At 41.1% G+C, this 22,819-nt stretch overlaps 1 protein-coding gene across 4 annotated transcripts in view; it reads right to left on the reverse strand.

Moving 5' to 3' along the window:
- Window positions 1–659: 659 nt before the first annotated feature.
- LOC103154891 (coiled-coil domain-containing protein 136-like) overlaps window positions 660–22,819 on the reverse strand; it is a 30,608-nt gene continuing 8,448 nt past the window's right edge. For 2 of the 4 annotated variants that reach the window (XM_007576337.2, XM_016663163.1), the window contains exons 2-9: window positions 14,847–15,170; window positions 10,759–10,833; window positions 9,100–9,405; window positions 7,802–7,919; window positions 7,179–7,458; window positions 6,958–7,089; window positions 4,308–4,420; window positions 1,477–1,582 (exon numbers count right to left, since the gene is read on the reverse strand). In XM_007576337.2, the coding sequence (XP_007576399.1) occupies window positions 1,570–1,582; window positions 4,308–4,420; window positions 6,958–7,089; window positions 7,179–7,458; window positions 7,802–7,919; window positions 9,100–9,405; window positions 10,759–10,833; window positions 14,847–15,170 (1,361 nt within the window). In that variant the 3' untranslated portion in view covers window positions 1,477–1,569. Of the gene's footprint in view, window positions 1,583–4,307; window positions 4,421–6,957; window positions 7,090–7,178; window positions 7,459–7,801; window positions 7,920–9,099; window positions 9,406–10,758; window positions 10,834–14,846; window positions 15,171–22,819 lie in introns of all 4 variants that reach the window. The other 2 variants (XR_477982.2, XM_007576338.2) reach the window with 2 other exon arrangements.

Consider the following 22,819-nt stretch of genomic DNA (forward strand, 5'->3'; position numbering starts at 1 on the left):
TTTTTTAAATACTTANTACAGGTGCGTCTCAATAAATTAGAATATCATCATATTATGGCTTACAGCTGCTGCAAACCCAAATTCAGGTTCTGAGAATATTAGCAAATTACATAAAACTAAAGAAAATACCATTTCAATTCAGAAATACTGAAAATAACGGGGAAGATTACAGAGTTGTTCAGCAGACAGAAGCTCAGAGAGTGCTCTGTGCAAGTTCACTGATGGAAAGTTGAGTGGAATGAAAAATTGCGGCGCTATAAAAGTTCCTTTAAATTTGGCAGAGTGACGAGGAACTGAATCCAAGATGCTTGAGTGTAAAGTTTCCAGATATTCTGGTAGTTTGGGAAGCGTGTCGCCTGCTGGTGTCAAAAAGTCCAAAACTGGCACCGATGTCTACAAGAAAACATTGGAGCGGCTCGTCCTCCCCTCTGTTGACAAGCTTTATGGAGACGCAGATTTCCTCCCCTCGCTGCCAAATCAGTAGCTGATTTAATGTCAGCAAGCTGGCCTGACCAAAAGCCCAGAGTCAATCCATGAAGTGGCAATTCAAGCCCTGCATAGGACCTGGGCGTAGTATTTAGCGGGTCGACTTTTCTGCACTAAAAGCCGTTTATGAGACTAAAGCAATATTCAAGCTTTCAAATAAACAGAATTTGGGGTTTTCATCAGCTTTAAGCCATAATCATCAAAATCAACAGACAAAGAGACATCAAACAAATTCCTCTGTGTGTAATTAATCTCTAAAACCCCTGAATTTTCCCCATTTTTCAACTAAACTGCTGAAATAAATTAACTATTTGATCCCATTCTCCATCAATTAGACCGTTTACTCCTAGTTTCTTCGGAAAGCCGATGAAATGTTTGGTGAGGAAAGATAAACTTCAGAGAATCTCACTGCGGGAGTTTGATGCAGACAGTTTGAAGTGCGAGAAATCAAGTCAGAGCGCTTTGTTACATGATTGAGAGTTAAAGGCGAAAGAGGAGCTGACTTCATCCATATGAGGATCGTTATTGGAGTTTTATGATAAAAAGAAGCGATTTATAAACACAGGAGTGTAAACCGACTGGATGTCACGTTTTAAGCTCGCTTTGTTCAAACTTAACAGAGGATTATGTTCGTTGTTATCAGAAACACCTACCTAACACAAGAAGAAACATAAAATTAAATTATTCAACTTTACAAATGAATTGCATCCTAACTAGGGAATAATAAGAACAAACATGTCACACATTAAAAGAGAAGAAGATCATATTCACAGAGGACTGTCACGACACAAGCGCACGTCTATTGAACGGATTACTTCTCGTTTCGGGCCGCGGCGCTTAGACTGAGCCCGTCGTTCCCAGTCCGTGTTTCCGTGTACCATCTGGCTGGAGAACAAACTTCCCACGTTTTCACGTGTTGCAAAGAAGTGATTTCAGTTCAGTCGGCTTAGGTGGCGAGAACGCAGGCTGGTCCGAAGCGGACGTCCGTCCCATCCAATCAGCACCGGACGAGAGCTCTCAACAAGCCGGCCATAGCCAGTAGCAGGGCTGTGGCTGCGGAGAGAGTCACAATGGAGTTCCAACCTACCTCACTCCCCTGAGCGGACAGACAGACAGACAGAAAGACAGAAAGCGTTAGGACATTTGGAGAAGTTTTGCGTTCACCTTCGTTCTGGTAAGAAAAAAAAAAAAAAAAAGGTTTTTTTTTGTGGCTTTAGGCAATCATTGTCCTGTCGGAACAAGCAAATTGTATACAAGTTTCAGCCAGCTACTACTTGGGCTCAGAGTTAGAGACAGTCCTGCTTCTTCATTTTTGCATCCACATTACGGAGCATGCCAGTACGACTCGTATCAAAGCCCACACCATGATGCTGCCACCTCCAAACCTGACAGTGGATGCAGTGACTTTGACTCTTCCTCTTGCCAGCACAGGCAGCTGACTCAAACTTTATGTCTACTAACCGTAAAACCTTCCTGCAGACGGCAGCTGCAAATTACGGTCAAACTTAAACGTGTTGATTTTTGATCATGTTTTGTTCACTTGGTCTGCGGATCATTTCTGAACCACTACGCAAAGGCAGGTCCATACAAGACGGCATAAATGAACCACTTCATTCATGCAGGCCCAACTCTGAAAGGGACCAAACGGTTCAGAAGGTGTATATATCTGAGCATGTTAATTCTGGAGAAAATTCAGATTTGTTCACCAAAATCATGTTTTTGATTCAAAGGATTTGTTTTCCTTTTTTTTTCGCCCTGGAAAAGAAACAGCTCAGATGCATCGCAAAAAGCCCAGAAAGTGTGACTTTCACACCTGGAATTGTATTCAAGGATTTCACCAGGACATTTAAAGAATAGTTCAACATCCCTAGGAAATCTGAATATTTGCTTAGGAACAGACAGGAACTCTAAATCCTGCAGGTCGTCACATTTTCAAATAGATCACAAACACCGAGGCAAATCCAGGCACATCAGACTCCACTGGCTGTGGTGAGGATCTCAACCCAGCCTCACAAAACCACTAGTTATTGTTTTCAGATTTCTGCTTGCGTACACGCTGAATAAACATGACACAACGTGGTGTTCACAACTCCGAGCGTCCAGATGCTTTTAGCTCGGCGTGAGCTGAGATGAGTGTAGCCTGGGCCGCGTCGTCGCACACTCGCCGACAGAAACTGCTCAGACGTCTTCCTCAGCTCTTAACTGAGTTTAATAGAGGTCAGGTCACAACAGCTAGAAAAATGACTCGAACCCACCACACAGGAACTGGACAATACGACATGAGAGCCAAATTCATCCAGCCTGTCCAAACCTGGACATTTGTGTCAGTAAGTGTATCATAAAACATTGCCAATAGAGTGACCACCACTGCTTTTCTGTCTTTCTTAAAGCTGTGAAACATTTTTAAATAAAAAGTAGAAGAGCCTTTTATTTAGCCTATGTATATATAAGAAATTGCAAGAGCGATGGACAGGGATTTACTTTAAATTCAAAGTTGGCATTTAACATTAGCAAAATCCTTTATGAAAGTAATTACATCTCAGTTCTAAATATTAAGTCACGTTTACATCGTTGTCTGACTGATTAGAAACTGCATAAAAAATACACTTTTTAATAAAATAAATGAGAACAGTTATGAGCATTTGTTTTAATCTATTCCTATGGATATTTAAATGTTCATCTTGTCTATTTGGTGAACTTTGATACGCCACAAAGTCTCTAGAATCTTTGCTGAAGAGAGTAATGCACAGTTTATAGTTTATGAGGAGCACCTGCAGCCCTCTTACAGTCTTTTTTTGATGCCATCTTTTCACTTAAACACAAAATAAATGTTTACGAGTTCATGTTTGTAACTGGAGACGATGCAGATGCGCCTCAAAGAGGACGGCACTTATACCGAATGCAATAAAAGCTCCTGTTGCATCGTGCAACAGTTAAAACGATCGAAATAACGGCGATTACAAACCCTTGTTGTGACTGATAATATCATCATTTTTGACTCTTCTGATCTAAAACTCGAAAGGGCATTTTGCAATTTAGAGGGCCTTCTAGTTCTGATTTGTCAAACTGCCCACCCGTCCTGTCGTGTTGAGCTTGCATCATAAAACTAAATCCTAACATTTTTGATTTGCTGGATTAAGATTAGAATATTTCAAATGTGCAGAACAAATTCAAATCACAGTCTTTCAAAAATCTGTAAACGTTGAATCAGTTGCACCTAAAATTATTCAACCACCACTGCGAATTGTTTGTAACAAGGTGTTTTAATTAATTAAACAGACATAGCATTTGACATATTATAATAATAATAATAGTAAAGATTATTCCCTGGCACAAACAGGGGAAAGGAGGACACAACAAGTTGGCAAAGGCCTTGAATGTTAGTTTTGAAGGTTAAACTTAAAGGAATAGTGCCTACATCACCTGGAATCAAGATGGATTCAGTTTCAAGAAATCCTGGTTGGAAAATGTCTGAGGACGCTAAAGCTTGAGCCTCCCAAGCAACAACGGTTACTGCAGACAGCCGTAAGCGTGTATATTTAGCAAATAAATACGATTTGCAGAAGTGATTTGTCTCATTTTCGTAAAACTGTTTTAAAACTTTTTGCTTAAAGATTAGTATCCTCCTCTTTTGTTGCCACAATTTAGTCATTTCTTTACTTAATTAGGTACTTAGCTAGTTTGCTTAACACTATTGGAAGATTTTCTATGAAGCATCTCAAGTGATGTTTTGTTAGGAATGTCCAGATTAGCAAAAACAAAAACAAAAAAAAAACAAAAAACAAAACAATGCATCAGGTGGAGATGAGCTCCTGCCATACCTTGCTCTCTGGGACGCCAGCTCCGACAACCAGCACCAGACCACAGCCACAATTATAATCATTCCTACGAAGGGGATGGAGAGAACAGGGTGCTCAGATGGATGGATGAATCTCTGAGGAGGGAACAGAAAACAAAACACAAGGACCATGGAGGTGACGGGGGTGAATGAATGGATGAACTGATAGAAACAAAATAAATAATACACACTCCAGAACAAACACATACACACACACACAAAAAAATGAGACATGGTCTAATGCTGGGATTTACACGGGGAAGGACAGCGATGGAGCAATTTAAACGTCCCATAAAGCAGACAACGAGTAACTTTATGAGGAAAGAAGCATTAAGTCGAGATGAGAATGTGTGCTCGGGATTTGCGCGGCATCCGTTGTCAAGCGTGTGTGATGGTTTGAGTGGCCCGGAAACAGAAAGACGAAACGATGTGAGGGGGACGGTTCGGAGGCGTTTCATTCTCTCTATCCTCGTTATGTCGCTAATTTGCCGTCTGACAGGCTGAGAGGTCATGGACATTCAGAGAACAAGGACAGCGTCAGAGACAGGCACGGGCAGACAGCTTGACACGACGCAGACACACCGCTTCACTGCTGCTGAAGACAAAACATGAGGTTTTGTTTTTCGGCCTGTTTTTGTTTCGTCTTTGAGCGCTGATGGATTCAGTTTTTACCTAATTGGTCCCAGATTTAGAAGACGAATAAATATCAAAAGCAAGAAACGGAAAGGAAACGTGTGTTTGGTTGTTTATTTTTTTGTTGTAAGCTTGCTGAGCCACATAGAGCTTAGTATGTAGTTTGCCGACAAGAAGATTTCTCCTCTCTCAAAAGGCCAAATGGCTTTTGGTTGGTCATTGTGGTCACTGTTTGTTCAGAGATTAAACTGTCTCATGACCAATATGACTCGTTTCTTTAAACTTCAGTATCCCCATCTAGTAAACATGACCAAATAGCAGAATGAGCTTAAGTAATTAGTTTTCCTTTCGGCTCAGTTTGAAGCAGGGACATCCAAACTGCAGGCTGAGGGTCGTTTGTAGCCGTTTGTGTAACTTTCCATCAAAATACTACCATCTCAGCCTGCAGAAGATCGTGTTCAAGACAAAGTACTTGTCTTTGTTCACATTTTATGCTTTCATTGGATGTTTGTGGCTGGACTACAAAAAACCTTTACTCAAAAGTTTGCAGACTTCAGCGCACACAGTGACTGCATTTAGCTAAATATTGCAAGCCTTTTGAGAGTAGACGAAAATATTTCTCCACCGTTCAAATCATACTATAGGAGATTCTGTCATTTAATAAGAAAAACGTAGAATAAGTATGTGCTAAATGATTCCTCTTCTACAAAGATTTGAGTGCTTTGTCTCTTTTAATAAAATGGGGTGTGAAAATTGAGCAGCTAAATGTAAAAAAAAATTTTTTTTTTGCAATTTCAATTTCATTGTATAAAAATGTGAATTTTTGGACTGGAAGGTAAATGTTTTTTTTAAAGGAAATAAAGATTAATCATGGAATAACATTTATTTCTATTAAGCTATAATAAAAATAGAAATAATTTATTTTTCTATGTCTTTGCTCAACAGTATAAAGGAAAAATCGGGCATCGGTTTGTAGCATCAGTGCACTACAAGCTTTTTGTTATGGAAAACTCAACATCCCCACCCTCTGGATGGGGATTATTATGGAAATAAGACTGCATTTGACTTATATATATATATATATATATATATATATATATATATAAATGTATATATATATTAGTAGTAACTGTGCGAAATAGAACTTTTAAAAAATTCAAAAATAGTTTGATAATCAACATTTATTTAGTCGTCCATAATCTTTTTTTCTTTCCCTTCTTATTTTCACTTGGTTGTGTTTTTGTCCGTCAACAGTAAGCGCCATCGTCACAGAGAGGTCAGGACACAGACACCGGCCCAAAGAGGGAAGCAAAATGCTGATATGAGCCGACAGGCCAGATCGGTTCATATCAGAACATGTATCTCCACAGTATGGGACACATAAAAAGTGGGCAACACACACAGGACACAACGAGGTGTAATGCGAGTGCTATGCGTTAGTTGTAGCTGCAGAGAAAAAAAGCATTTCTTTCATTATGCAGAAAATGTCTGGTTTGAAAACTAGTTTAGAGTACATGCATGTCATAAAGTAAATGCTAACATTTTTAGCTTGTATTTGTTCAGAATTGCACTGTGCGTTGTCTTATAAGCATATTCATACCCCTGGAATGTTTTCACAAATTTTATTGGGATTTCATGCGACAGTCCAACGTAAAATAGTTAATAATCGTAAAGTCAAACTATTCTCTACTCGACACCAACGTCGTAAATTGCCTTAAAAAGTTACAAAAACGCAGCAAAAGATGGTTCTGCCAGATATTGACTTCGGCAGTGATGAATAAATACACAGTTTTCAGAAATCATTAAAATTCTTCCACTTCACAATCTTGTCGGTCTCTCACATCAAGTACCAATAAAATACGCAGAAGTTTTTAGTTGTAATATGTAAAATCTAAAAAACAAATGGGTATAGGTACCACTGAAAAGCAGAATACACACCTAATGCTAATTTGTAATTCATGTTTTCCCCATTTTGACAGTGACGTCTGGTCACTCCTCACCTGCGAACCCCCTGACAGCTTCTGCAGCTCCGCCTTGCAGCGCTGCAGCTCCTCCTCCAGCTCCGCCCTCTCCCTCTGACTGCTGTCGTACAGAATCTGCAGCTCCTGCAGCTCCATCTTCAGACCGTCACACTGGGGGCGGAGGGGGAAGATCCAAACCTTTTGTTTGTATTTTATGTCCAGCCTCTGATCCATACAAAACATGTCGACAGATTAAATACCTCTCTCTGAACCTGCGAGGCCTTCTCCTCGGCCTGTTTCAGCTGGTCTCTCAGCGAGAAGATCTCCCCGATCCCGCCGTTCCAGCTTGTCGGCGTCACCGGCTTCCCGTCGAAAGAGATGTTCTTCTGGATGGAGGCATCCACCAGGCGACAGTTCTCAGACTGGGTCATGGTCATGTAACTCCCGGTCGTGACCTCGCCTGAGCCAACCTCGCCCTCCTTCGCCTCTTCTTCGCCCTCCACCGCATCCTCCTCTTTGAGTGACAGATAGACGCTGGAGCTGTGGAGAAAGTGATGCAAAACGCCATTTCGAATTTGCTTGGGAGAATTTGTTCCAACACTAAATGGTGGCGTTTAAAATCTCAGTTGTTTCCAATTGCACATCAACTAATAACATCGTTTCAGTATTTATGCATCATCAAGCTAGGTTTATATGTACAGCACATTTAAGCAACAAGGCAGTTCTGTGCTATTCCAAACGAGCTGCGGTAAATAAACAGGTGGGAGGTATTTTTTTACAGGACACATGGCAGCGCCTCGCCTCGGGGTAGTATTCCAGAGGGTATCCCCACCAGCTGATGAAACGAGGACAGCTCATGATTGAGCAGCCATTGACCTCTCACCATGTTCTCTGTCTCTGCAGCAGCTGCAGCTTCTCCGTGAGCCCCCTGTTATTTTCCTTCAGGGTCTGACACTCCTCCCGCAGCATACGGCACTCCTCCTTTAGCAGGTCCACATCACCTAAAAGAGACGACGGCAAAAGGTCAGGAGACAGAAGGGCTCGCATTTTGCTCATGAAAAAACATACTGTCGTCATCGAAGCCTATTAATAGACTACGCATGCCTTAGTGTTCAAAGAAATGCCTCATTTTTCTCATACACTGCTAACTGGTGCACAGATTGTACTTGGGAGGCTTCAGGAAAATTTGTCAATAATCGGCAACGAAATACACACCAAAATTTCTTTGTACTGCTTCCTAGGATTATGTTATTGAATTTTGGTCTGACTACTGTGTTATGTAGTAGGTATGGTACGGTATAGTGCAGTATTGTATGGTACAAAATGGTACGGTATGGTGTTCTACGGTATGATGCAGTAAGGCATAGTACGGTGTAGAGTGGTATGAAACGGTATAGTGCAGTGGGGTTTAGTATGGAATGGTGTTTTTCCTTTAATCTTAATCTAATTTGTGCTCAATTTGTATAAAAATTGCTACATAAAGAAACAATTTATTTATTGATTGATCCAAAACCCTTCAAGGAGCTGAATGAGGGACCCGCGACTATGTTTCTGGAACTGCTGGGGCTGCGTGAGCAGGACCTTTTTAAGGATGATGTATCGTGTTAGTTTCCTTCCACGCAAAGTAACTGCGTGTAAGCCAGAAGTTTAGATTTGGTTTCATCATCCAGCCAGAGCGCGCTCTACCGCATGTTCGCCAGGTCCTCTGTTTGCATGAACAATAAAGTTGGGCTGATTTTTTCTTTCACTGGAAAAAAATGAAACAATCAGAGAAAACCGTGAGATCCCCTTCCTCTGGCTCAGCTGCTGAACCCAGCGGTGAACTGCGTCCCTCCCCGCCATGACTTCATGTTCCTGGTATCCAAACGACACACATGTGCCACACCCCTTCCCAACAATTTGCAATCACATCTGTATGATTATTTATTGAAGCCTAAACCTGATTAATGTACTTGACAGCGGGATGCTAACAAGATGTGAGGGAGGAATACGAAAACACTTGTGTTTACTTGATGGCTCATCAGAGATTTTTTGTGGTTTTTAGAGAATAGGATAAATTCGATTTTAAAAGCCAGCCTTTCACTCTGTCTCTTACTGACACCAGGTCCATTTGTAAGCAATATTTGTGTTTTTTATCTTTTCCTCTTTCTGCACCGCACAGATTCCTCCTTGTGTCCTCACCCTCTCCTCTCCTCTCGGCCTCCCGCCGCTGGCTCTTCATGCTGATCTCCGCCCTCAGCGTCGTGATCTCCAGCTCGTACTCCTGGGTCTCCTCGGTCAGGCGCTGCAGCTCGGCCCGCCGGCGGCACAGCTCCTCCTGCAGTGACGCGATGTCGTTCTCGCGCTCGGCGGCGGCCTCCTCCGCCGCCTGCTGGAGCAGGAGCACCTCCTCCTGGGCCACGCGCAGCTCCTCCTGGGCCTCGGCCAGCTCGCTCTCCTTCTCCTCCTCCAAACTGTTCATCTCCTCCTGCACAGAGCGCAGCTGGGCTGGGGTAGAGCGGGGAGATGTTAGTGCTTCTTTATGGAAGGCGTGTGTGTGTGGGAGAGGCTGTGCTGTCAACCTGAGTGTGTACGTGTGTGTGCATGTGTGTGTGTGTGTGTGTGATCTCACCTGAGCTATTGCTACTGTGGGTCTGTGTGTGTTTCTGTGTGGGTCAGTGTGTGTTTCTGTGTGTGTTTCTGTGTGGGTGGTGTGTGTTTCTGTGTGGGTGGTGTGTGTTTCTGTGTGGGTCTGTGTGTGTTTCTGTGTGGGTCTGTGTGTGTTTCTGTGTGGGTGGTGTGTGCTTGCAGAATGCAGAGCTGATGTAACTCAATGTAACCTTCTTATAGATTTTTCAAGATAAAGTTTGGATTGTTTAGTAATTACAGGAAGAGAAAATTCACTGTCGAACGTATAACTTCGATATTTATATGCCATTTGAGATCTAAAGATATCAAGAGCATTATAAGTAAAATCTATTATTATAATTATCTATATTAAATCTGTAAAATTGGCTCTTCTTTCAACAATACCTCCTGTTCTCAGATTATTTGCACGTCAGACTTTAACCACTTCAAATTTTTATTTTAATAATTTTTGACTGTCGAATACAAAAATATCAAATATGACAACTGTACAGTAAGTTTTTTTTGTTTGTTTTTTTTTTACATTATTACCGAGACATCATCCCTGAGCTTTTGCCTATTTATCCTGGACTTTCATAACACTTTAGGTGAACTATTAACAATAATGTTTCTTAATCTACGCATCTTGTGACATTTCATGTTTGAAAGTCAAATGTTGTGAGGTTTACCATGGTAACACATTTTGCTGGACAGCAAGCTGCTCCCGTCATTTTTGCAATAAACAATAATATTGTTAATTTGAGACAATTTTTCTAGTCATATATTGATAATGCCATAACAGTGTGAGTTTGCCTCTCACAGGCTAATAAACCCTAAATTTGTAAAGAACTCTTAACACTGGGATATGTTTGAAAATATATTTCAAAAATCGTCAATACAAACACAAGAATCAAAAACAATAAATAAAAACCACGCCCAACCAAAATCAAACATAAAGTAGATTACGAAGTCTAAACATAATCGCCCTTCAAAACTTAATAATCAGAATGAAAATGATTGAGCTCATTTTAATTCACATTGCAATTAATTGGTTAATTACTTAATGCGACAGGCTTATGTACAGCTGCTCTGATGATTCAGGCTATTCAGCTCAGTTGAATGAGAAAGCGGCATTCGGTACGACCTGTATAATTTAGAGTGCAGCACAAGAACCTTCTCAGTTTAAAAACTTACTCCAGAAAAGGTGAGATGACAAACTAAAGGTTTCGGCGATACCTTGTAGATTCTGGATCTGTCGAGTGAAGGCCTCGGCCTGATGGGCGCTGGCCAATCGCTCATCCTCCAGCAGACCTGAGGACATGTGAGAAAGAAGAGATGAAGAGCGTGTGAAGAGGTAAGAGAAAAGAAAACACACAGAGAGACTCGATAAGCTGCTGGACCCTGATGCATGACTGGAGGCCACAGTGAAAACCTTCAGCATATTTCTGTGTTGGTGTTCCTGTTATAGCAGCTCATAACAAGAAAAATTAGATTTGTTTTTGGTTGCTATTTTCACAGACTCATTTCACACCTATTTTTAGTTGTTTTTTTTTGTCTCGTTAGCTTTTGGCTCCTGTTTGCATAATTTGTGCCAGCTACGTTGTTTTCAACCAGAGTTGTGGTGTTTTAGTGTTGAGGACAGACAGCAGACTGCTCAGGCTGCAACTGGGTGACAGACAGAGAGGACAAAATGCCTCAGGACAGTGCAAACCCTGTATAAATATGACAGGTATTATAATCCAGGCAGTGTTGAGTTGCCAGGTCTCTGTGCCTTTAACCCTCCCGGCTGCTGGCCTCAGCCAAGGTCACACGTCTTATTCAGTGCAACCCAACGCCATTTTTAGATGTTTAACAAGCGTGTTGAGTTTTAAACTCCTCTTTAGTTTGTCTCATCCATAAAGTCCAGACCAGTCCACTTAGAACTGAATTGAGTTTTCTTTTATTTTCTTTCATTTTTTAATTACATTTTGTTTTGAAATGACATTTTTTTTCTAACTTATTGCTTTAAACTTTCCAACAACGATTCTGTCAAATGAAATTTTAATTCAAAACCATGTCGACGTGACATCTTCCCCAAAGTTTCTACTGATGTCTGTAGTTACGGGTTTAAACTGTTTCAGTGTTCAAACTTCCTCTTTCTTCTTTCAAATGAAGGCAGAGTTTTATGGCAGCAGATCTGTTTTTTAAGGGAGATCAGATTATTTTTTTTAATATGTTTTTATTATCCTGAACAGGTATAAAAGTGCCCCAGGAGAGTACCTTAATATCTACAGCCAATATAACCAATCTGAGTCATGCTGTAAAAAAAGAAGAAAGTGTCCCGTATGTCAATTTTAGGGGTTTTATTAAAAACTATCTGCCGTTCCCCAAGTTCTAAAAGTATTTTAATCCAACACCAAGTGTACTAAACCAGCCGTGCACTGGGTGATCAGGTGTCCTTTCAGAGGGACTGCAAAGCCTCTTTAGCCTTGGCTCAAATGTTTAATAGTTGCAGCTGTGGGACAGACACCTAGCATTAATTTTCATCATGTCACATCCAATGGGAGTTAGAAAAGCAGACAACACACTTCAGAGTGGGCCTGGGTTTAAAGCCAGACGACCACGATGATGCAATGTTGCCAAAATATGAGCAAGAAAAAACATCGCATAAGTTAAAATTTGTATCTAGCCCTTTTTTTTTTTTTTTTGCTGATATGCATAAATGAGATCCAGTTAAACAAATTGTTAGAGAACATAGCTGAATGGTTAGCTTCATGAAGATCAAGGAGCACAGAAGACAGGTTGAGGATGAAGTTTAAAGCAGGATTAGGGAATAAAACAAAAATGCAAACGCTTTACACAGTTTGTTGAGAACTGTGCCAAGTTCTGCTTGCTGAAGCATGACGGTGACAGTATTGTGCTGAGGGCATGCTTTTTGTCTGCAGAGCCAAGGAAGCACATCAGAATCCACGAGGCGGAAATTCTACTATCAGCAGGAGAAAAACCCGAAATATTCAAACCAGACCAAATCCAAATAACTATCCACAGAAACCTTTAAAACCTCTAGATTTTATTTGTGCTTCAACAAAGTATCGACTCAGAGTGGCTGCAAGCAAATCCAAGCCACACGCTTCCGATTTTTATTTAAAAAACTGGCATCACTTTGTCATCACCTTCACAATTATCCGCCACTTTGTGTCGGTTTACCAAATGAAATTTGAATGACTAGCATAGGAGGCTTCAGCTAAAGCAGGGGGGGAATTTAAATAGTTCAAGGAACTAATTATGTAGATTACTGTGAAATTTAACAGATGCTGCTATGATCTGCAAACACAAAGTGTCAGGAGTGAAACACAGGAACCATTTATTCAGAGCAAGAACTCATTTTCTTTTAAAAACAGACATTAAAATACCATTTACTCTACCTTGAAGCTTTTGCTAACGTGCCTCAACGTGCTTAAATATGCCTTAAAACAAAGATGAAGCCAAAATATAAAACACACCAAAATAATCAACAATCTTTCTTTCTTCCAAACTGAAAAGCATTTCTTTTGTGACCCGAGGCATGCAGGATTACCAAGGTCTCCAAATATGTCTAATCAGCTTCGCCTTGATTACACTGTTAGAGAAAAACGCATCTGAATCATCCCACTGCGAGCCACACCGCGTCTCTGGCTGTTCCTCACCCACAGCCATTTGTCACCGTGGTCCGGGACACTTGGTCTAGAAGCTTCTCTCAGTGGACGCGTGGTTGTTGGAGGACCGCCCCCACCACTGCCAGACAAACCGCTGAGCTCATGGTGAACTCTTATGCTCACTCTCATAAACACAAGCTGAGCTCAGAGCGGCCTCGTGCCTTCGAGCTGAACTCACTGCAAGGCTCCCTCAGCGTTAAGACCGTCATTTCTAAGGTGTGACACAACACCCCGTCTACCAGCTACGAGCAATGGAGCTGGTCACTGACTGCATTTAAATGAGACTCGTCCGTCTTGAAAGGGAAGTTCAGCTGTTCAGAAGAGAGCGAGCGGGTTTTTTTCTGGGTTTTTACATCATTTTTGGGGGTTTGCTGGGTTTGAAAGGCATCTTGTTCAAAGTAAAACTGAGTCAAAAAACTTAGATTTTTTTTTTTTACTATACATAAAGTTTAGTTTTAAACCTAAAAGGGATGCTAAACATGATAAACCGAAAATATTGCTCAAAATATTTTATTGGTTAGAACCTTTTTTTGTTTAGAGTTGAAAGACAGCATTATGTCTTTCTTCCTTTCTTCTTTTCGTTTATCTTTCTTTACCAATACCCTTTGTATCTAAAATACAATTTTATACTTTCTGAAATTGTCTTTAAATTTACATAGTAGGCAGAATTGTGAAGCAGAATGAAAATGATAAATGACAAAAGATACAGATTGCAAACAAGAATATTATAATAAAGTAGGTTGTGCATTTGTAGTCTGCCCCCCTTTACTCAAACACCCCTTAATAAATTAAGGGGTGTCAACAGGTGTCCACCTGCATTTAGCTCCAGCCATCATCTTACTAACTTATCAACAGCTTCACTGTCCCTGTAAGAGAAACATCAAAATCCCCACAGCATGATGCTGCCACCAACATTTGTTACCATTGGCTCAAAATGGTGCACAGCATCCAAGGTTTCCCCCAGAAAACCTACTAAGTTTTGGGGGGCTCAGCAGTCATTCATCCAGCGGCCCGCCGTGTTTTTGAGTTAAAAAATGTTTAAAGTTGACAGGAAATTTGAAAATATCACTTGATAATTATGTGATTGGAAAATTACCTGAACACCAACTATAAAGTCTTAAAAAAAAACAAACAAAGTAAATAGTCAATGCTAAGCCTGGTGGCCCGCCAGGCTTAAATTACACTGGAGGAAACCCTGGCATCAGTGTTCCTCCACATATGTGCAGCACATCTGACTTTCTTCCACAAGTTTCAGTTGTTTCAAACATGACAAACTGTTAATTGTGTTTTTTACAGCTTCTATGCATCAGTTTTCCATGAAGATCAGATTTGTGGAGTCCTACTGAGAGATTCTTCCACTTGATCTGTGCATTTCTGCAGCTGCACAGATAGAGATTATCATTGCATTGAAAACTGATTTAGCATTTCATCTTCCACCTAATCACACCCTGTGGTCTACCACATAAAAACATAAAATACTTGTGCGAAAATCTTGAAGTTGAAAGTGGCAATGAGAAGAGCATTTGTCTGAAGGGCATTAATACTTTTCCAAAGCACTGTACGGTGTGTTGATTAGTTGAATTATGGTTCTCCGCATGACGAGCGACGAGTTTATAAATAAGGTTTCCATATCAAGGCTGGATGTCTCACCTTGCAACTCATGGAAACTTTCCTGGTGCTTGTTGGACGTCTCCCTGGCCTCGTCCAGCTCCAGCAGCAGCTGCAGAACCTGGCCCTTCAGCTCCTCCAGCTCCTGCTCCTCCGTCAGCAATTCCTGCTCCTTCCTCCTCTTCTCCAAACCTTCCTCTTCCCCTTCCTCCTCTCTCAGCTTCCTCTCTTCCCCCTCGTCCTCCTGGGACCGCTCCTGGTCCATCTCCTCCTTCTCGTTGTCCTCCTCCAGGACGCCTCTCTCCTTGGCCGTCATCTCGTTGTCCATGTTCGGGCTGCTGGCGGCTTTCAGATCGCTGGGATCATCTGATGGAGGGATGCGGATAATAGAAAGAGAGATAAAAAGGAGAGGTTGATGTGTTATGAAAAAAAAATCTCTGTCATTCTCTGGATTCAGCCATGCTTGAAACAACAGCACCATCTTGTGTGATCCAAGTGGCACAAACTGTTTTGCGCACCAACTCTTACTCCACTTATGTCATCTGGGGATCATGAAAGAATCATAAATATCTGCCTGTGAATCCGTATTTTACAGGGAGAAAAAAATGACAAATGTTTGAATAAAAGAAATAAAAAAAAATCACAACACGCACCTTAAAAGCAACTTACAGCATCACAATCAGGATGCAGAGTTAAAGCCATTGAGCTGCACTGTGAATACAAATATTCAGCCAGTAGGTGGAGCGAGTTAGCTGACACATTGCGGCAAAGAATGCAAAAAAAAAAGGGGGGGGTGTGGGTGAGCCAGTGTGCTGAAGCAATCACTATGACTCACCATTCAGCAATGCACCTCAAAGTCCATAACAACACCAGCTACCACTCATAGTAAGCCAGATGAGACACATGCGACTCTCACATTCACACAGCCTTTACCGAATCCTTTCTTTGCTTATTTCAAAGCCTGATAAAAACATGACTGCTTTATGTGTAAAGAAAAAACAAAAACAAAAAAACATGTTAAAACTGAGGTAGAGCAACGCAAAGAGGCTTTATCTAGATGTAAGGAGGCCTGCACAGACAAAAGGAGATGATCGAGGCCTTTCCGATCAGTTGGCCGAGACTCCTCCAGGGGGTTTGGTCTCTTCAGGGAGGGAGGTTGCTCGCGCTCCTTTTTCAGTATCACTCCAAAGAAGTCTGTTCACACTGCAGACGCGCTGACCCGCCATCGTTTCCCTCTCACCTCTCGGCAGCGCGCTTCCTTTAAGGTCGAGTCCGTTTCACGGCTAAATGAAGACGCGGCGTTACAAATTTGTGTCTGAGTGCCACAGAACTGCCGGTTAGTTGGACTCAGAGAGGGAGAGTGAGATGTGCAGAGAGGAAAGAGGGAGCAGCAGGGGACGGGGTGGCGTATTAACTACAGATCTGCCTAATTAGGAGCCATACACACCGGTGTGTAATCATCACTCTGGGGATGCTTTTGCTTCTTGAGATAATTATTTATCTCCCTCCCTCCTGACTGGATGTAACTCTAGTGCAGAGCGGGAAGAAGTTTAGAGTGGGCTACTTTATGAAACAATATCCCAAGCTTCCGGTGTTTTACAAAACGTCTTACCAACACTGCAAATTCCCCTGTGAGACATGGTGGTGGCAGAATCGTACTGTGGGGGGTGGGTGGAAGAGCGGGGAGGTCAGACAGAGCTACCGTAGCAGTTGAAGTTAACTAAACTCTACTGAAAATCAGATTTAATTGCCAAATTTAGCATAATTTGCAATAAGTACATGGTACACAAACAGTTAAAATAGTTACGTAGAACAAAAATCAAAAGAAGTTGCTTCAAATTCAACCAGAAAAAACGTATTTCCATTGCTACCAACGTCTCTAGATTATTCAGCCCTCTGAAAATAATTCTTTACAAAAGTAAAAACACTGCAAGGTTTGGTTTCAGGCACAATCCAGGATTTCATTAGTTGTGACAAGTGTCATTGAGATAGCAAACCTCAAAAACTGGTTTGTTACACTGTAAGTTACAAATATAAGTCAAGAAAATTGTCCACAAAGAATTGGCGGCAGCCGCTGAGGTTTCAGTTTCCATCGTAAGCTTCATAATGGGTCTATCCTTGAACTCCAAGATGCACAAGCCTACTGACCCAAAATCACAAGATCAGTTTCATAAGTAGAGCAAAGTACTGGCCAGACCTATCACATTGAGAATCTGTGGCAAGAGCTGAAAGTTTGTGAAAAATACGCTTCATCCACTCTGACTAAGCTTGAGCTATTTTACAAAGAAGAACAAGAAGATTTTCAGTTTCCAAATGTACAAAACTAGAAGAAACATGCCTCGTAAGATTTGCAAGTGTTATTTTGGTGAAAGGTTCTGCAAAGTATCAACTCAGGAGGCTTTAATAGAAATACTGGTTATTACAAAATGAATAATAAAAAAAAAGAACTAAAGGAGTGTGAATACATGTGCAAGGCACTGAATTTGCATGGCTATTATGCACATGCAAAACCTGCACATCCTTTATACTCAAGAGACCCAATTTCTCTTTTTTCATGATGTTGTTAATTCAAAGAAGGCAGCCTCTGAGGGGAAAGTGAGAGGTTTCGTGAACACAGGGCTATTTTGTCATTAAACTTTGATGCTGGTGTAATGAGTTAGTCATAAAAAGCCGGAGCACAGTAGCAGGGAGGGAGGGTTAGCTGCTTGTACAGCCAGCGGCAGATAATGGCCATCAAGAGACTGAACACTTCTCACTGAATATTGCTCAGATTCTCTAGGATGTATCATTAGAAGAAGGATTCGCTCTTTTAAGTAGTCTCTGCTGTTTCTGGGAGTAATGCAGCATCATTCAAGCTCGTTTTCGTGCCCATCCATCCATCCAGACAACCTACACATCCCTCTCCTTGGCAATATACTCCAACTCATTCTGGGGCATCCCAACACAATGCCAGGCCAGATGGGATACATGGGTCTCCTCCCAGTGGGACATCCCAGTAATTTCTCCAAAGAGAGATGCCCACGAAGCATCCAGACTGGATACCAAAGAGATCCTGAGGTTCCCAAACCAGGCATCCTCCTCTCAATGATTAAATCTTGAGATCCTATTTATGAACACCTCAAGCAGTACCGATGGCAAGAGGCCTGCCTGGTAGAGTCCAACCTACATTGGAACAGGCTTCACTTTGTGTCAAGAATGCGGACATGTCTCTTCCTTTAGACATACAAGAATTGAATAGTCTTCAATAACTACCCAGATACCCCATAATAATGGAGTTACCTTCTCCCAAGTCCTCAGGCTCCACCTTCTCCATGGAGGACATGGAGGCCGACTTAAAGTTTGAGGTCAACCAACAACCTTTCTCCACAGCCTCTCCCGAATTCCTCCTCAGCCAGAGACCATGTCGGCCACTTAAGGAGTCCCTTTAGTTTTGTACCCATACTGCATGCATTTTTTTTAGCACAGCTAAGTTATAGTAGTCTGTTGGTTTAATTAGTATGTTAAAAAAAATCACATCAACTCCATAACACCTTTCTTCAACAGCACAACCACACCCATAGTGCAACATTCATTATTCGAAGCTCCTTAAATAGAGCTGTTTCTAACTGCGCTGCACACATTTAATGGCTCACTTCTATTCCTCACTTCAGGCACTTTTGCAACATCATTTTTTAAAAAAAAACACAGCGATTGTCACAGCCTAGCTGATAATAAGACACCTTCTACACAAAGCGACTACAGGTTGCAAATCCTCTACTTTATAAATGTTACAATGGAGAAAGTTCACATCTTTCAGAGAGTTTCCATCCCCCACAGCTCTCACTCAGGTTTCCTTCACTGAAGTGTCAGTCATAAAGATTTTCAACTACTTTCCCCCCCTCTAATGACTCAGAGAGGGCATCAGTCTTGCAGCTATTAAATGTGACTAGTGTGGCATTTTAAGACTTGTGACATCGCAAGATTTGTCGGAAGAGTGCTCAAGCAAATTGGTTTAAGCTCATGCAATGACTAACTCTTATAAATTTTATAAATTGAAAAAAAATTGAAACAATTTTAAGGTGGAAGAGAGAAGACTTTCTGCATGGATAGAGTTGGCTGTGCTCACTCTGGATTAAGAATTTTATATTCTTTTTGAACATCTCAAAATGTGAATCTATTAAAGAATATTAGATTCAAATAGGATTTAGGAATATAAGATTCATTATAAGATATAAGATTCATGACAAAATCAGGGATGTCCTACTTGTGAAAATTTTGCTTGCTCATATAATCCAGGATGGTCCCGTTTTGTTGAACTGGGGATCATTTTTGTTCTGAAATTGAGAACTCTCCAAACTTTTCAAAGGTGATGAACCCAAACAGTGATCTACTGCTGCTTCTCAAACAGAATAACGTCTTTTAACAAATTAATTCACACGGATTAACTGAACCTCGTGATTTCTATTTTTATTTTTGCTCACTGGCACCCAGCAGGTCCTGTAATGAGTTTCTGAATCCTCTGACTACAATAAATCATTATGTTCAGAGTACAGGCCTGAAGGGTATTTTAGATCTGGCCGTGCCCAAACAATATGGGAAAATTAAGCTTCTCTCTGCTGGAATCAGCTCCGCTCCTTAAGTAAACGTTGTTCAGAGCAAAGCCGCTTAATTTTCATTTCTCTTTCCAACTGCTTCTGAACAGCATGGCATCTTAACTTTGGTGTTTTGTATTTCAGTAGTTGAATTTGAGTATTTTGATCTCTGCATAAGTCCATCTATTTTGTGAAGGCTTTGGACGTTTGTTCAAGAACATTAAGGAGCAAACAGCATCACAGAGGCCAAGTAACAGGGAGAAAGCTGTAGAGAAGAGACTACAAATCAACACGTCAATCATTCTAGGGCTGTAAGGATTCCTCGAATGATTCGAGTTCCTCCATTATTAAAATTCCTCAAGGAAAATTTATCTTCCTCAGAAAGAGAGAGAGAAAGAGAGAGAGATGTTGCTCGATTAATCGAAAACATAATCAATAGAGTACTTGATTTCTAAAGTATTCTATTACAACAGCACTAGTTCAATCCATTATCTGAAAAATGTAAACAGAGTGACACACATACCAAGACATGACTGTCCACCTAAGCTTACAAGCTTTTGAAGTAAAAGGCAATAATAAGAGAACAAGAAAAGTCCCATGGTGAATCTGAAGGAGCTTCACAGATCCACAGCTGAGCTGTGAGAATCTCTTGATACTTGAACTTTTGGTAAATGGTGATTGGTCCAGAAGACCCCGAAGCATTCCCACATTCATTCACACACTGATGGTGGTAAGCTACATCATAGCCATAGCTGCCCTGGTGTCACTGGGCTCTCTGACCACCACCAGCAGGAAAGGTGGGTGAAGTGTCTTACCCAGCGACACAACGACAATGGATGGAGTCGGGGCTTAACGACAGGGCAAACTCCTACCACTGTTAGTGTCAATATTTTGGAAGATGGACAAGAGAAAAGCCATTGTTGAAAGAAAGCCAGACAAAGTCCCTATTAAAGCTCACCACAAACAACTGAGCAAACGAGCAGAAAAAGGGTCTCTAGTCAGATAAAACCAAAAAGTTTACATTAGACGAGAAATACTGTGTATAAGAGAAACCTTACCCTGTGCCTCACTCTAGGATGAAGTTGGAAGTTTCATGATTTGGGGATCATCTTCATCAGCAGCAACAGGGAAACTAATGTGAAGATAGATGGAACCAAATAAAAGACAATCTTGGAAGAAAACCTGATAGAGGCTGCGAAAGACTCAAGACTTGGGTGATGTTTCACCTTCCAGGAGGGAAAAGACCAGCCATAGCTACAATAGAATGGCCCAGTCAAAGTCCAGACCTATATCCAATTCAGAGCATATTCATGATTACCTTTCACGTATATGTTCCCCATTTAATATGACTGGACTTAAGCGGAAAGGGCAAAAATGGCAGTGTCTGATAAAAGTCTTGGATCTGCAATTCCAGTGAAAGACTCACTTGTTTAAATGTTTTCATTATTGTCCTTGTACTTCGCAAATAGGCACCACTTTGTGTTGGTTTATCACATAAGATACCAATAAAACACAGTAATATTTGTGGTTGCAGCCTTACAAAATGTGAAAAAAAAATTGAAGGGGGCTGAAAACCTTCGCAAAAAACTGTAAATAAGTAAACTTTCCTTTCACTATCTAAAGCCCCCGCCTCACCTTGAGAGCGAAAGTCAAATCGGCTGCGGTCACACCTGCGGTACCTGCACTACTGGTCCTCGGTCACGCTGCGATCGCGTTAGACACGGGCGCAGCATGCATGCGATGGACAGCGCAGTCATCTCAGCAGCTCCAGGCGGAGGGATAGCTTTATCTGTGTGCGGCACATTCCCTCCTAATCGCATTGCAGCAGAACACATTCACCACGTTGGAACAAACAATCTGTCGCTTCAGAAAAAGAGGGAAAATATGCAGGTCAAGAGCTTTCTGTAGGCTTCTCAAAATACCTGTCTGAAATTGAATTTGCACATTAATGAGGCAACACGGCCTCTTTGTTTCGCCTCTGATTGGGCGCTCAGTGCCGGAGCGGCCAACATAATGGAATTTGCACTTTGCAAATTTGAATAGAAAAGTGAAAATTTGGCAAACAAAGGCGTGCAGTGAGAGGGAGGGATGTGACGCATACAGACAAGCTGTTCAGAGAGGAAGGTGCAATTCTGCCGCTGTCACGCGCACGACAAATAAAACCTTTATATTAACTGTTCTGACAGGAAACGCCCATAAAATTGAGATACAATGAATTTCCGCATTTTTACACACTCAATTCCCCCACACAATTATCCCATTTGGCAAGAACTCTTGTTCTCTGAACAACAAACCCTCTCAAGAAACTTGACAAATGGTCCGAGGTGTTGAATCCAAATGTGACCAAGCTCCTTCGTGAAGAAATCACAAGACTGACAATCTGGCAGTCTTTTACAAGGCAATACTTTTACATTGCCTTGTAAAAGTAATCACATCCCCCAGCTTTTTAGCATGATGTCTTATTAAAACCCAAAACTTTTTTATATGGTCACTTTATCTGAACAAAGCAGTGCATAAATCGGATTTCACAACAGGAAATTCTAATTATATTGTGTCCGTTTGGGTCTTTAACACACATCGCATGCATTGCCAATGAAAAATTATCTTACTCTAGTTAAATCAGACATTTTGCTTCTGAATAGAAAAGAATTGAAGAGTATGGCAAGACAAAGGTGCCACAATTCACCCCTTTTCCAACTAGGAAAATCACATGCAACCAAATGTGAGGCCTCCACAAAGAAGACCTCTGGGTGATGAACCCAGGAGTATCTCCCACCATTATTAGTATTTTCATACTAAGCAATAAATACATAGTTTTTGATGAACTTCTGATGCTACTGATGTGTTGATTTAATAATCTAAACTACTAAATTAAAAATATTGCAAGAAACTACCTTCTGAAGTTAAATTATTAAAAATTATAAGAATTTATTCTCAGTTTAAAAAAATTCATATTGGTTAAAGTGAAACTCAACCCCAAATCAACTCTTTTTTTGCTGATAAATTGTCTAAATTTAGGGTTCCATTTTTATGTTTTCATGCAAATTTAGACATTTTTGTGAATCCCTTCTGCTCTGACTACTGGTGAGGGTATGATGCTGAACAGATGACTGTGTGAGACTGGCTGCAGTGCTGAGGAAGCAGGAGAAGCTAACGGCTGCCATCGCTGCTAGCTCAGGACGGACAGGCTGCCCGCAGTGGAGCGTTGTCGTCATAAAACTCTCCAACAACACAGAAACAGAGTTGCTAGATTTATCACTAGTTGGTTTGGGAAAAAAAAGTTGATAGAAGGGACTGAAAAATCGATAAATATAGCCACAAAGCTCCGCCCACTTTGCTTGAATTTTTCTAAATTTGCCAGAGGCATGGTTTAGTTTTCAAAGGGGAGATTGTTACAAGTTAAGCTAGGAGGAGGAGATTGACCTTCATAGTAAGACAATGACC

Source organism: Poecilia formosa, unplaced genomic scaffold, assembly GCF_000485575.1.
Source record: "Poecilia formosa unplaced genomic scaffold, Poecilia_formosa-5.1.2 Scaffold405, whole genome shotgun sequence".
NCBI lineage: Eukaryota > Metazoa > Chordata > Actinopteri > Cyprinodontiformes > Poeciliidae > Poecilia > Poecilia formosa.